Here is a 16,359-nt window from a genome sequence, read left to right as displayed (position 1 = left end):
TCATGTTCAGTCACAAACAGATGAAGTTACTGCCACTCCTACACTGAGGCACAGAACTGAAGCACAGAACTGACTGTAATATTGGCTCAACAGGTAACACTCGCTTCTTTCCAGTGAATAGCACCTCAGACATGTAAAGCTAAAACACAGTTCCAACCCAGTTCATCTGGTCCTCCAGCAATTTCCCATGATCTCTGTGTTAATGTCCTGAACATACAGTGGGGAAAAAAAGTATTTAGTCAGCCACCAATTGTGCAAGTTCTCCCACTTAAAAAGATGAGAGAGGCCTGTAATTTTCATCATAGGTACACGTCAACTATGACAGACAAATTGAGATTTTTTTTCTCCAGAAAATCACATTGTAGGATTTTTAATGAATTTATTTGCAAATTATGGTGGAAAATAAGTATTTGGTCATCTACAAACAAGCAAGATTTCTGGCTCTCACAGACCTGTAACTTCTTCTTTAAGAGGCTCCTCTGTCCTCCACTCGTTACCTGTATTAATGGCACCTGTTTGAACTTGTTATCAGTATAAAAGACACCTGTCCACAACCTCAAACAGTCACACTCCGAACTCCACTATGGCCAAGACCAAAGAGCTGTCAAAGGACACCAGAAACAAAATGGTAGACCTGCACCAGGCTGGGAAGACTGAATCTGCAATAGGTAAGCAGCTTGGTTTGAAGAAATCAACTGTGGGAGCAATTATTAGGAAATGGAAGACATACAAGACCACTGATAATCTCCCTCGATCTGGGGCTCCACGCAAGATCTCACCCCGTGGGGTCAAAATGATCACAAGAACGGTGAGCAAAAATCCCAGAACCACACGGGGGGACCTAGTGAATGACCTGCAGAGAGCTGGGACCAAAGTAACAAAGCCTACCATCAGTAACACACTACACCGCCAGGGACTCAAATCCTGCAGTGCCAGACGTGTCCCCCTGCTAAAGCCAGTACATATCCAGGCCCGTCTGAAGTTTGCTAGAGTGCATTTGGATGATCCAGAAGAGGATTGGGAGAATGTCAGATGAAACCAAAATAGAACTTTTTGGTAAAAACTCAACTCGTCGTGTTTGGAGGACAAAGAATGCTGAGTTGCATCCAAAGAACACCATACCTACTGTGAAGCATGGGGGTGGAAACATCATGCTTTGGGGCTGTTTTTCTGCAAAGGGACCAGGACGACTGATCCGTGTAAAGGAAAGAATGAATGGGGCCATGTATCGTGAGATTTTGAGTGAAAACCTCCTTCCATCAGCAAGGGCATTGAAGATGAAACGTGGCTGGGTCTTTCAGCATGACAATGATCCCAAACACACCGCCCGGGCAACAAAGGAGTGGCTTCGTAAGAAGCATTTCAAGGTCCTGGAGTGATCAAGGTCCTGACAATGATCCCAAACACACCGCCCGGGCAACGAAGGAGTGGCTTCGTAAGAAGCATTTCAAGGTCCTGGAGTGGCCTAGCCAGTCTCCAGATCTCAACCCCATAGAAAATCTTTGGAGGGAGTTGAAAGTCTGTGTTGCCCAGCGACAGCCCCAAAACATCACTGCTCTAGAGGAGATCTGCATGGAGGAATGGGCCAAAATACCAGCAACAGTGTGTGAAAACCTTGTGAAGACTTACAGAAAACGTTTGACCTGTGTCATTGCCAACAAAGGGTATATAACAAAGTATTGAGAAACTTTTGTTATTGACTAAATACTTACTTTCCACCATAATTTGCAAATAAATTCATTACAAATCCTATAATGTGATTTTCTGGAATTTTTTTTCTCATTTTGTCTGTCATAGTTGACATGTACCTATGAGGAAAATTACAGGCCTCTCATCTTTTTAAGTGGGAGAACTTGCACAATTGGTGGCTGACTAAATACTTTTCTTTCCCCCACTGTACATTGCCAAAGGAAACATATATTAAATGTCTCTCTCCACAGATCCAGCCCTATGATAAGATAGCAGCGCGGCCCCTGCCGGACAGCCTGGCAGACAGTCTCAACAAGCTGGTGGTAGTCAAGTTGAACGGAGGCCTGGGTACCAGCATGGGCTGTAAAGGTCCAAAGAGCCTCATCAGCGTCCGCAACGAGAACACTTTCCTGGACCTCACCGTGCAGCAGATAGAGGTACCTGTCATATCTGTTATGTCATGCCATATCTGCTGTATAAGAGGTGTCATAATTGTCATTATGTCATCATAACATGTTATAACAGATATGTGCCACATGAATGTTGTAGGCATGACATAAGAGGTGACATTTCATCAACCCTCAGCCCCATCTCTCAAAACGTACCAAACCAAGTGACTGGGCGGGGCTGTCGATGGGCTGAAGCAATGACTACAGACTACAGATTATGACTTTAATGAGGGAGAGAAGACTGGGCACACACACACACACACAGTTGTACAACTAACCTTGTGGGGACACACAATTCAGTCCCATTCAAAATCCTATTTTCCCTAAACCTAACGTTAACCCAAAACCCTAACAACCCTCGCATCTATCCCTAAAACTAACCCTAATTCTAACCCTAACACTAATTGTAACCTTAACCCTAAACCCCCTAGAAATAGCATTTGACCTTGTGGGGACCAACAAAATGTCCCCAGTTGGTCAAAGTTTTGTTCGCTTTACTATTCTTGTGGGGAGAGAGAGAGAGAGAGAGAGAGAGAGAGAGAGAGAGAGAGAGAGAGAGAGAGAGAGAGAGAGAGAGAGAGAGAGAGAGAGAGAGAGAGAGAGAGAGAGAGAGAGAGAGAGAGAGAGAGAGAGAGAGAGAGAGAGAGAGAGAGTGCCAGAACCACTGGGATGTGAGACAGATACAGGACACAGTGTGTGGAGGGGAGAAGAGTGTTCATGACGTGGATGTCCATTAAGGCAGCCCTCCGCACCTCTCTGATTCAGAGGGGTTGTGTTAAATGCGGAACACACATTACAGTTGAATGCATTCAGTTGTACAACTGACTATCCCCACTTTCCATGCAGCCGTTACGCTTCACACACATACAAACACAGACAACCACACACAAGTCTGCAAACAATTACCGCCTCTCTCTTGCTCTGACACACACACACCTCTCAGTTCCAGCACACTGCCTTCTCTGTCCTCCCTCTGCCTGGCCAAACCCACAGACCTGCCCATACAAAAACAGCTCTCCTTTCAGTCAGACTGCCTGAAGACATTAGAGCGCTTTACACAGACCCTCAACTGATCTTATACTATACTGAACAAAAATAGAAACGCAACATGCAACAATTACTACAATTTTACTGAGGTACAGTTCATACAAGGAAATCAGTCAATTGAAATAAATTCATTAGGCCCTAATCTATGGATTTCACATAACTGGGCAGGGGCACAGCCTATGCCCTCCCAGGCCCACCCACTGGGGAGCCAGGCCCAGCCAATCAGAATGAGTTTTTCCCCACAAAAGGGCTTTATTACAGACAGAAATACTCCTCAGTTTCATCATCTGTCCTGGTGGCTGGTCTCAGACGATCCCGCAGGTGAAGAAGCCAGATGTGGAGGTCCTGGGCTGGCGTGGTTACATGTTGTCTGCGGTTGTGAGGCCGGTTGGACGTACTGCCAAATTCTCTAAAACGACGTTGGAGGCGGCTTATGGTAGAGAAATGAACATTCAATTCTCTGGCAACAGCTTCCTGCAGTCAACATGCCAATTGCACGCTCCCTCAAAACTTGAGACATCTGTGGCATTGTGTTGTGTGACAAAACTGCACATTTTAGTGGCAATTTATTGCCCCAGCACAAGGTGCACCTGTGTAATGATCATGCTGTTTAATCCGCTTCTTTATATGCCACACCTGCCAGGTGGATGGATTATCTTGGCAAAGGAGAAATGCTCACTAACAGGGATGTAAACAAATTTGTTCTCCACATTTTTGAGAAATATGCTTTTTGTGCGTATTTCTGGGATCTTTTATTTCAGTTCATGAAACATGGGACCAACACTTTACATGTTGCGTTTATATTTTTGTTCAGTATACATATCATATCTGTCTACCCCTCTCTCTGCAGGATGAAGGAATACATACATGTTATGTGCCTAAAGGACAGAGGCAGGGAGAGAATGAGAACATGTGCTTGTGATTTGGAGAGTGGGAGAGGGAGAGAAGGGGTATTTTCTTAAAGCCACAGAACCTCTTTATCCCTCCTTCTCTCTGTCTCTAGTCTGCTGGTATGTGTTTGACCTTTCTGCTCTGTCCTGGGGCCCTCTGAGGATATGGGAGTTCCTAACTTCCCAAAACTCATAAAACGAAACTTTAAATGATTGCACTAAATCTAAACAAACATCCTACAGTGGAATAGATCCTGTTATGCTGACTTGTTGCGCCAGTCAGACAGTGTGTGATTTCCTGGTACTTATGTTGTATGTGTTTGTGTCATATCCTGGTAGTTACGTTGGTTGGTAGTGGATTTGAATTCCCACAACCTCGCTTCTCCTAGGACAGTCCCACCCTTGATGACCTCATAATGACCTCATAAAGCCGAGACGAACCTCGACCAGCCTGGTTGCTTCATAAACTCCACCACACACCCACACAGTTTGGTAACGGTTTACCGTAACAACCCCTCCCTCATTAAAATCTGGAATCTAGAGTCTTGGGGCTTGTTCAGCATTGCAGCCGACCGTGCAGCCGACTGCCGACTAACCGATCTACAAATCACCTTGCATCATAAATAACTACTCATTATGATTTGTAGATCAGTCAATCAATCAGTCAGTCACAATGCATCACGGATTTGATGCTCTCCAACACTGCCATTGCATTAGCTCCACCCAGCCTGTCACTTGGTTTGCTGTGGCCAGTATGGCCGCCAAGCACTCCTTTCACCTGTTCTCAATCCAATATGGCCGCCAAGCATTCCTTTCACCTGTTCTCAATCCAATATGGCCGCCAAGCACTCCTTTCACCTGTTCTCAATCCAATATGGCCGCCAAGCACTCCTTTCACCTGTTCTCAATCCAATATGGCCGCCAAGCACTCCTTTCACCTGTTCTCAATCCAATATGGCCGCCAAGCACTCCTTTCACCTGTTCTCAATCCAATATGGCCGCCAAGCACTCCTTTCACCTGTTCTCAATCCAATATGGCCGCCAAGCACTCCTTTCACCTGTTCTCAATCCAATATGGCCGCCAAGCACTCCTTTCACCTGTTCTCAATCCAATATGGCCGCCAAGCACTCCTTTCACCTGTTCTCAATCCAATATGGCCGCCAAGCATTCCTTTCACCTGTTCTCAATCCAATATGGCCGCCAAACACTATGGGTTTATTTACCCCTCTCATTTCTCTCAGCACATGTACAACACCAAAAACAATACAATACACCTTAATTTAACTTGATTTATTTCATTTAGCATTTCTTTGTCCCCGCAGCACTTGAACAAGAGGTACAACACAGATGTCAATACAATACAACTTTATTTAACTTTATTTAATTTTGCATATCTTTTTCCCTCAGCACTTGAACAAGAAGTACAACACAGACGTTCCTCTTGTCCTGATGAACTCCTTCAACACGGATGAAGACACCAAGAAGATCCTTCAGAAATACACACACCACCGCGTCAAGATACACACCTTCAACCAGAGCAGGTAACACATGCACCACAGTATGTCTCATATCCTGCTGGATCAGAATATATGAGACATACGGGACATAAAACTGGACATCCTGTCTGTAGCGGTAATGAATGGACTCTAAAGACAGGAAAAATCCACCCAAAAGCACTCATTCCTTTAATTTACAGTGTTAAATAGCACTAATATGTGAGTATGTTTTCTGAACAAATGTTTCATTTTGGCGGTATAATAAAGTTGGTAGCAACATGGAAAATCGTTGTGGAAATCTATTGCAGCTCAAGTCGACTACAAAATCCACAATGCAATGCTCTCTCTATGGGCTGACTGGCTATCTAGCAAGCAAACGTAGCTACACACAATAATACCAAAGACAATATCAGCATGTAAAGTAGCTAGTTAGCTGTAAAATCGCCTAAACAAACTGCACTATCAATAGTGACCCACCACCTGGATTCGGTCCTATGTAGCAACATTTGATATTGTGTTTTTTACATTTGATTAAAGTAGAGACTCAGAGCTAGAAAATGGTATATCATACACTGCAGTTGAGGAACAAAGGGAATGTAATTCTGCTTAGAAAGTTGACAAACTTGTAACCCCCCTTTTGAGAAAATGGCCTTTGAATGCTTTGGTACACCTACTGGAGAGCTCTTCTTTGTCTACACCCATTCAGTATTTTTCACACCCTCTTAAGCCTTAGCCCCACCCATCTCTTTAAGGATTCAAATGTGAGGCCATGTGCTAAACAGAGTGAGTAGTGTAGTAAACAACCAAAGATTTCAAGACTAAAAGTGGTAAAAGTAGTAGCCTACAATAAGTAAAAATACACTTTATCTAGTCCTTGGTCTATATCCTAATCTGACTTTGGTACAGGTAATTTTGTTCTTCACATTACCGTCTCTGGTAAACACACACTATATCAAATAAAATCTAAGTGTATTTGTCACATGCACAGGATACAGAAGGTGTAAACGGTACAGTGAAATGGTTACTAGCAATATAAAAAACAGAAAGTGTCCAGATAAAAATAAATTATACATATTTTATCATTATTAAATGACGCTTACCCAGACACACTTGTCTAAATTGAAGGGTCATGTGACCCCCCCCTCCCCCCAGCCACATCTAGCTAAGTGGATGGGGCTCTATTGTCTAGACATGTACACATGTTCATGAAATACAATTAAATGGCCGTAATCAATAGATGGCGGAATCACCCCCAGACACAGCTGGCTAACTTGATGGGTCATGTAATCATCTGGCGAAGTAGTTAACTAAACAATGAACCGGCATAATCCCAACTCATGCTACCAATACGAACATTGTCATAGCTGTAGTATGAATCTGCAGGTAGCTAAAGCTAACCAACTAGGTTCAATGTTAGCTAGCTAACATTAGGCTAAAACTAGCAATGCAAATGGATTTCTGATTCAAATAATATTACTACATAGATCATACACGTAATGTTAGCTAGCGAGCCAGCAAGCTAATGTTCGCTAGCTAGCGAACAGTACGCTTTAACTTGCAATGAAAACAACTTGACAACCTGACAAAATTAGAAACTTAGAATATTTGAAAATGTAGCTAAACTCTTACCCGTATACATGGATGAATGCTTCACGGCAGACTGGAACCATTTAACTCTGTTTTGTTTGTTTGTAGCTACATCTTGTTTGGCCAGCGTTGTGTCAATTCACTCTGGTTTACACAGACCGTGGCGTGTGCAAAAAGTAGCCCATCACAACTTTTTCCAACTGATCTGTCGATAGCGCCTGCTAAATTAAGGGCATCAATGTTGTTGAGAAAAGTAGCTAAACTTTTGTAGTTCTCAATGGCTAACGTTATATCTTTTAAAAACGCTGCGGTAGAAAGGACTATCAACACACACAGTACTGAGCAGCTCACGTTATGACCGAAGTATGCTACATGGCAGACCAATCCAAACTCATCACCCGGCATGTCCAGCCCATTCATTATCTCAGCCAATCATGGTTAGCGGTAAGATACTTGTCTTTTTTCCGTGGCTAAACCAACTATGCTCGTAATTTTAATAATTTTATTCATATTTACAGATGGAATACAAGTCTGTTATTAAGGCACATGAAAGTTCACATGTTCCAGAGCGCATTTCTGCCAAAAAACACACAAAAAAAAACAAGTTCAAAAGCCTCTCCTGTGAAGTAGTGACGTGCGACATACGCCTAGCTTCCTGAAACGGGTCACAATTTAGGAGTCTACAATCTCACCATGTTCAACGTGCAGATCGATGTGCCGCAGAGTGGAGTCTGACATTCGCAACGGCAGATACAGTGCCTTCGGAAAGTATTCAGACCCCTTGACTCTTTCCACATTTTGTTAACGTTACAGCCTTATTCTAAAATGAATTAAATTGTTTTTTCCCCTCATCAATCTACACACAATACCCCATAATGACAAAGCAAAAACAGGTTATTATAAAATAAATGGAAATATCACATTTACATAAGTATTCAGACACTTTACTCAGTACTTTGTTGAAGCACCTTTGTTAGCAATTACAGCCTCGAGTCTTCTTGGGTATGACGCTACAAGCTTGGCACACCAGAATTTGGGGAGTTTCTCCCATTCTTCTCTGCAGATCCTCTCAAGCTCTGTCAGGTTGGATGGGAAGCGTTGCTCCTGCGTTGCCTTGGCTGTGTGCTTAGGGTCTTTGTCCTGTTGGAAGGTGAACCTTCACCCCAGTCTGAGGTCCTGAGCGCTCTGGAGCAGGTTTTCATCAAGGATATCTCTGTACTTTGCTCCTTTCATCTTTGCCTTGATCCTGACTAGTCTCCCAGTCACTGCCGCTAAAAAACATCCCCACAGCATGATGCTGCCACCACCATGCTTCACCGAAGGGATGGTGCCAGGTTTCCTCCAGACATGACGCTTGGCATTCAGGCCAAAGAGTTCAATCTTGGTTTCATCAGACCAGAGAATCTTGTTTCTCATGATCTGAGAGTCTTTAGGTGCCTTTTGGCAAACTCCAAGTGGGCTGTCATGTGCCTTTTACTGAGGAGTGGCTTCCGTCTGGCCACTCTACCATAAAGGCCTGATTGGTGGAGTGCTGCAGAGATGGTTGTCCTTCTGGAAGGTTCTCCCATCTCCACAGAGGAACACTGGAGGTCTGTCAGAGTGACCATCAGGTTCTTGGTCACCTCCCTGACCAAGGCCCTTCTCCCCCGATTGCTCGGTTTGGCCGAGCGGCCAGCTCTAGGAAGAGTCTTGGTGGTTCCAAACATCTTCAATTTTATGATGGAGGCCACTGTGTTCTTTGGGACCTTCAATGCTGCAGAAATGTTTTGGTACCCTTCCCCAGATCTGTGCCTCGACACAATCCTGTCTCAGAGCTCTACTGACAATTCCTTCGACCTCATGGCTTGGTCTTTGCTCTGACATGCACTGTCAACTGTGGGACCTTATATAGACAGGTGTGAGCCTTTCCAAATCATGTCCAATCAATTGAATTTACCACAGGTGGACTCCAATCAAGTTGTAGAAACATCTCAAGGATGATCAATGGAAACAGGATGCACCTGAGCTCAATTTCGAGTCTCATAGCAAAGGGGCTGAATACTTATGTAAATAAGGTATTTCTGTGTTTTATTTGTAATACATTTGCAAAAATGTCTAAACCTATTAACAAAATGTGGGAAAAGGGGTCTGAATACCATGCTACGTCAATGGGCTGCACGGTGCATTGTGGGCGATTCTGAGACAAGGAGCGCTGTCCTTCGAGTGAATGGGAGTGTATTGAGCGCTAGCTCAAAATTCCAACATTAGCACGAATTTCGTCAACAAGAAGTACAACATTACAATACTTTTCCAAGATGTGAGATAATTAACTTGCTATCTGTAATATCGTATAGCTTTGGAATCGTGACATTACGTACTTTCGAGGAAAATAGGCAAGTTTCTCGACCAATACACTGACTTTGAGAAGGGATTGTGTTACGATTAGCTTAGCAACCGCGCGACGCAGCATGACAACGTGAACGCGATTTGTCGACAGTCTACTGGGTGGGGCGTTATACTTTCCTTCATTCATTTCCTTTCTATAATATCTCAGGCAGCTGAACCATGCAACGCACCCTGGACTAAAGAGGCAAACAAATAGGAAAATGTGCTAGACCCTCCGTTAAATTACACATTCCTCGAGGTAGGAATATCGCAAAAATATGATCAATGGCTCATTTGAGAGAAGACATCCTCCCGAGTTATGACATCTAGCAGTATTGAAATCTGACATCTATGATAGACGTTTTCGCGATCTAAAAGTTGTATTCCTTTTAACTTCCATTGTAGTGAGAGCGACTTTATCGCAGTTCTACGTCATAGCGGCCGGATTTCTGCCTGCTTGAACGCCATTAACTCAGTGAAAACATGAAATTACCCATGGAATCGATAGAACATCACTCAGAGATGCACAAAAACAACATAACATTCAAAATGGGTGAACCTTTCCTTTAAGCAGTGGACTGTTGAATTGGACTGTAGACTAAAAGGCTTGTAGTGTTAATATTTGATCAGCCTCTTCTAGGAGGGCTTTACCTCAGAAGCTCCTTCGCCTTTGGAATACAATCAAACACAGTGAGGATCAAGCTGGAGTGTGTCAAAAAGCCTGGTCAGATGACAACTTAATCCTCTTTTAATGAGGCCCCTTCCCTCTCCTCCCCCATTTCCCATCTCCTCTCCTCCCCCATTTCCCCTCCCCTCTCCTCTCCCTTCCTTCCTTCCTTCATTCCCCTCCCCTCCCCTCCCCTCCTCATCTCTCATCTGATCCCTCTTATCCATGCCAGAACTGTCTTCCCCCTTGCCCCGCTCCTTCCTCTTCTCCTTCCCTCTCCCCTTCTCCCTCCTCTCCTCTCTTCCCTCTCCTCTCCTTCCCCTCTCCTCTTTGCTTATCTCCTTTCCCCTTCTCTTCTCTCCTCTCCTCTTTTCTCATTTACACTTCCCTCTCTGTCCATGTTATCCGGGTTCCTTGGGACATCCCTACCCCATTGAAGTTGAATTGTAAAATGGGTATGGTTATGGTTAGGGTAGTCCCAAGGATTCCGGATAGCACGACCCCTCCTCTCTCCTCCCCTTCTCTCTCCTCCCCTTCTCTCTCCTCTCCTTCTCTCTCCTCCCCTCCTCTCTCCTCCCCCCTCTCTCCTCTCCTTCTCTCTCCTCTCCTTCTCTCTCCTCTCCTCTCCTCTAATGTTCCCTCTAAGCTGCTCCAATGTGTGCCGCTCCCCTTGGACTGCCACGCAGAATAAATATCAGCCCTCGCAGAGAAGCACGAGATTGAACTTCCCTCAACTTTCTACAGTTTTCCCCTTTAGTTAACACTATCAACGTTTCCCGTAACTGGGGGAATTGTGATCGACTCAACGCAACATTAGACACTTTCAATGCAAGTGGATAAACAGGTTAATGTCAAGCCCTGCATGTTTTCTTCAAAGATCTCATGGAATGTAGGCCTACGTTTAACACCACACATTGGCTGCTACTGTAGGCTGGATGATAGAACAGCTATTTCCATGTTAAAATGTTATGGGATGCATTTTTCTCCATTGTTTTTGATGGTAGGCCACTCTGATAGGCCTACATTATGATCAAATAGCCACAGTAGCCTACTTGTCCACTGTTATATCTGTAAGTTAAAGCGGGTACAGCCTCAGTGTTCACAGTAAACACGCGCCGGAAGTTGCACAGAATTTTCACAACGTTAAAGTTTGCGCTCAGTAGACCTGAAATTTGCTCAGTGCTGAAAAACATTAGAGGGAACATTGCTCCTCTCCTCTCCTCCCTCCTTCCCTCTCCTCTCACCTGACCCCTCTTCCCCTAGCCAATACCATCCTCCCCTCTCATGACCAGACAGACAGACAGATCTCAGGTCATCCTCCCCTCTTATGGCCAGACAGATCGATCTCAGGTCATCCTCCCCTCTTATGGCCAGACAGACAGATCTCAGGTCATCCTCCCCTCTTATGGCCAGACATACATATCAAGTCATCCTCCCCTCTCATGGCCAAACAGACAGACAGATCTCAGGTCATCCTCCCCTCTTATGGCCAGACAGACAGATCTCAGGTCATCCTCCCCTCTTATGGCCAGACAGACAGATCTCAGGTCATCCTCCCCTCTCATGGCCAGACAGACAGATCTCAGGTCATCCTCCCCTCTCATGGCCAGACAGACAGATCTCAGGTCATCCTCCCCTCTTATGGCCAGACAGACAGATCTCAGGTCATCCTCCCCTCTTATGGCCAGACGGACAGATCTCAGGTCATCCTCCCCTCTTATGGCCAGACAGACAGACAGATCTCAGGTCATCCTCCCCTCTTATGGCCAGACAGACATATCAAGTCATCCTCCCCTCTCATGGCCAAACAGACAGACAGATCTCAGGTCATCCTCCCCTCTTATGGCCAGACAGACAGATCTCAGGTCATCCTCCCCTCTTATGGCCAGACAGACAGATCTCAGGTCATGCTCAGCTCTATAAGGAGACATTAAACGTTCTCCTTCCTAATCTGCTCTTATCAGCTGATAAACATTAAGTGATGACGGCTCCTTGTTCTGTTCAGTTGGTCTTGCCATCATTCACACATTCCTAACAGGATTCCTAACAGAATGCTATCCTGGGTTGAAGAAACATGATGTTTAATGAGATAACATTGAGGATTACATTTCCTATGATTTAAACGCAAAACATGAAACCTGTAAGTAGCCTGCAATTGGGTTGTTTAACTAAAATTAATTCACCCTCTCTCCCCCTCTCCCTTCCTCCACCCCTCCCCCTCCCGCCCTCTCTCCCAGGTACCCCCGTATTAACAAAGAGTCCCTCCTGCCTGTGGCCACAGACATTGGGATGACGGGTGAGAACGCTGACGTGTGGTACCCTCCTGGCCACGGGGACATCTACGCCAGCTTCTACAACTCTGGCCTGCTGGATCAGCTCATCGCAGAGGGCAAGGTACACACACGCGCGCACACACACGTACACGCATGCACATACGCACCAGAGGAGGCTGGTGGGAGGAGCTATAGGAGGACGGGCTCATTGTAATGGCTGGAATGGAATGAATTGAACGGTATCAAACACATCAAAGATATGGAAACCACGTGTTGGACTCTGTTCCATTTATTCCATTCCAACAAGCCCGTCCTCCTATAGCTCCTCCCACCAGCCTCCTCTGACGCACGTATGTACACACACACACACACATACACACACACAAACACAAAGGCAAGGTAACTACCCTATCTGCAGCACTGACCTCCTTTTAAAGAAAACACTTATTTTATTTATATAATTTGTAAATGATATTAAATAATTCAGCCTTCGCTGCTATTGATACAATGTTTCTTGTCTTGTGTAAAATGATAATTCCATAACGTTGTAAAACCACAGGGGGGCAAAGTCAAACAACTGAGTTCCAAGGCACCAATATACTGTATTACAGGAGGTTGGTGTCACCTTAATTGGGGAGGACGGGCTCGTGGTAATGACTGGAGCAGAATCAGTGGAATGGTATCAAATACATCAAACACATGGTTTCCAGGTGTTTGATGCCATTCCATTTGCTCCGTTCCAGACATTATTATGAGCCGTCCTCCCCTCAGCAGCCTCCTGTGAAATATACAATGAGTATACCAAACATTAGGAACACCTTCCTAATATTGAGTTGCACCCCAGGAAGAGTAGCTGCTGCTTTCGCAACAGCTAATGGTGATCCTAATAAAATACCAAAATACCCCCCCCTTCTCCCTCCCTCGCTCCAGGAGTACATCTTTGTGTCTAATATTGATAACCTGGGTGCTACGGTGGACCTGAACATTCTGCACCACCTGGTGAGCCAGCCCAACGGGAAACGCTGTGAGTTCATCATGGAGGTCACCGACAAGACCCGCGCTGATGTCAAGGTGGGTGGCAGGAGGGGGAAGACGGCGGCCATTTTGTGGTCTCTTAATGGTTTATTCTGTCTTCATAAATGTTTTATTCACCTCTCACTATTAACACTTTATTCATCATTTATTCACAGTTTATAAAAAGTTCATTCAATTGTTGTTCATTAATTAAATTGTTTAATTAATTAATGTGGAATTGGTATATCTTATTTTTTTACTGTTAAATGAATAATATATAGCCATTTATTCTTAAAGAATATAACGTATAAATAAATAATGAGCTTTAGTTAAACTGTACTACCCCATCAGAACCCAAAATAACCTCTCTGTGTCTCTGTCTCTGTCTCTGTCTCTACGTCTCTGTGTCTCTGTGTCTCTGTGTCTCTGTGTCTCTGTGTCTCTCTGTCTCTGTCTCTCTGTGTCTCTGTCTCTACGTCTCTACGTCTCTACGTCTCTGCCTCTCTGTCTCTCTGTCTCTGTCTCTGTGTCTCTACGTCTCTGCGTCTCTGTCTCTCTGTCTCTGTCTCTCTCTCGGTCTCTGTGTCTCTGTCTCTGTGTCTCTGTCTCTGTGTCTCTCTGTCTCTCTGTGTCTCTGTCTTTCTGTGTCTCTCTCTGTGTCTCTGTCTCTGTCTCTCTCTGTGTCTCTGTCTCTGTCTCTCCGTCTCTACGTCTCTGAGTCTCTGTGTCTCTGTCTCTACAGGGCGGTACCCTTATCCAGTATGATGACAAGCTGCGTCTGCTGGAGATCGCCCAGGTCCCCAAGGCCCATGTAGATGAGTTCAAATCAGTCACCAAGTTTAAGATCTTCAACACCAACAACCTGTGGATCTCTCTGGGTGCCATCAAGAGGCTGCAGGAGCAGAACGCCCTGGACATGGAGATCATCGTTAACCCCAAGGTGAGAGGCCAGACAGTTAGGCATACACACACACACACCCGCGCAGATTGTGTGCAGGTTTTGCATAGGTCAACACACACACACACACACACACAAAAACACTTTAGCTCAGTAAATGTTTGATGCTGTTTCGGTCAAGGCAGTCCAGCTCAGGTCAGACCAGCTGAATGTATAGAAGACCAGCTGAATGTATAGGATATATTCTATGGCTCAGAATGCCTAATATAATTTCCTGAGCCCCATAACCATATATTGTATCCCCCAAATGATTAATAGTCTAATTTCAACAGCTGAAAAAAATCTAATAAATCAACTGTAAACTTCTCAATGAGGAGGCAGAGAGAGGTGGTGCAGAATTCCTCTTCAGTTTCACTCCGACTCAAAATACCTGCTCTGTTCCCACCCCTCTCCTCTCCTCCCCACCCCTCCCCTCTCCTCTCCTCCCCACCCCTCCCCACTCCTCCCCCCCCCCCCCCACCCCTCTCCTCCCCACCCCTCCCCTCTCCACCCCCTCCCCTCTCCTCTCCTCCCCCACCCCCTCTCCTCTCCTCCCCACCCCTCTCTTCCCCACCCCACCCCTGTATTACCATAGATTACACTTCTCATTTAACTGAGAGGCTCAGTGTGTATATCCGTGTGTTTGTGTAGAAATATCAATTTATTGTCTGTGTGTGTGTGTGTGTGTGTGTGTGTGCCTAGACACAATCATGTACCATGTCTGTTTGTCTCTCATTTCACTGCCCTGAGACATGACAGAGTGGTACTGCCCTGAGACATGACAGCGTGGTACTGCCCTGAGACATGACAGAGTGGTACTGCCCTGAGACATGACAGAGTGGTACTGCCCTGAGACATTACATTACAGAGTGGTACTGCCCTGAGACATGACATTACAGAGTGGTACTGCCCTGAGACATGACAGAGTGGTACTGCCCTGAGACATTACATTACAGAGTGGTACTGCCCTGAGACATGACAGAGTGGTACTGCCCTGAGACATGACAGAGTGGTACTGCCCTGAGACATGACAGAGTGGTACTGCCCTGAGACATTACAGAGTGGTACTGCCCTGAGACATGACATTAGAGTGGTACTGCCCTGAGACATGACAGAGTGGTACTGCCCTGAGACATGACAGAGTGGTACTGCCCTGAGACATGACAGAGTGGTACTGCCCTGAGACATGACAGAGTGGAACTGCCCTGAGACATGACAGAGTGGCACTGCCCTGAGACATGACAGAGTGGCACTGCCCTGAGACATGACAGAGTGGCACTGCCCTGAGACATGACAGAGTGGCACTGCCCTGAGACATGACAGAGTGGCACTGCCCTGAGACATGACAGAGTGGTACTGCCCTGAGACATGACAGAGTGGAACTGCCCTGAGACATGACATAGTGGTACTGCCCTGAGACATGACAGAGTGGTACTGCCCTGAGACATGACAGAGTGGCACTGCCCTGAGACATGACAGAGTGGCACTGCCCTGAGACATGACAGAGTGGCACTGCCCTGAGACATGACAGAGTGGTACTGCCCTTAGACATGACAGAGTGGCACTGCCCTGAGACATGACAGAGTGGTACTGCCCTGAGACATGACAGAGTGGTACTGCCCTGAGACATGACAGAGTGGTACTGCCCTTAGACATGACAGAGTGGCACTGCCCTGAGACATGACAGAGTGGCACTGCCCTGAGACATGACAGAGTGGCACTGCCCTGAGACATGACAGAGTGGCACTGCCCTGAGACATGACAGAGTGGTACTGCCCTGAGACATGACAGAGTGGTACTGCCCTGAGACATGACAGAGTGGTACTGCCCTGAGACATGACAGAGTGGTACTGCCCTGAGACATGACAGAGTGGCACTGCCCTGAGACATTACATTACAGAGTGGCACTGCCCTGAGACATTACATTACAGAGTGGCACTGCCCT

General features: G+C 45.6%; 1 protein-coding gene across 2 annotated transcripts in view; it reads left to right on the top strand.

The window, feature by feature from the left end:
- The window catches only part of ugp2b (UDP-glucose pyrophosphorylase 2b), a 51,611-nt gene that overhangs the window by 26,820 nt on the left and 8,432 nt on the right, over window positions 1–16,359 (top strand). For both annotated transcript variants that reach the window (XM_045211619.1, XM_041864966.2), the window contains exons 4-8: window positions 1,941–2,126; window positions 5,484–5,617; window positions 12,428–12,584; window positions 13,394–13,534; window positions 14,220–14,417. In XM_045211619.1, coding sequence (XP_045067554.1) covers window positions 1,941–2,126; window positions 5,484–5,617; window positions 12,428–12,584; window positions 13,394–13,534; window positions 14,220–14,417 — 816 coding nt within the window. The remainder of the gene's footprint in view (window positions 1–1,940; window positions 2,127–5,483; window positions 5,618–12,427; window positions 12,585–13,393; window positions 13,535–14,219; window positions 14,418–16,359) is intronic.

This window comes from Coregonus clupeaformis, chromosome 37, assembly GCF_020615455.1.
Source record: "Coregonus clupeaformis isolate EN_2021a chromosome 37, ASM2061545v1, whole genome shotgun sequence".
Lineage (NCBI taxonomy): Eukaryota > Metazoa > Chordata > Actinopteri > Salmoniformes > Salmonidae > Coregonus > Coregonus clupeaformis.
Note: the sequence above shows the minus strand (reverse complement) of the source record. Positions and strands in the feature narration are given on the sequence as shown.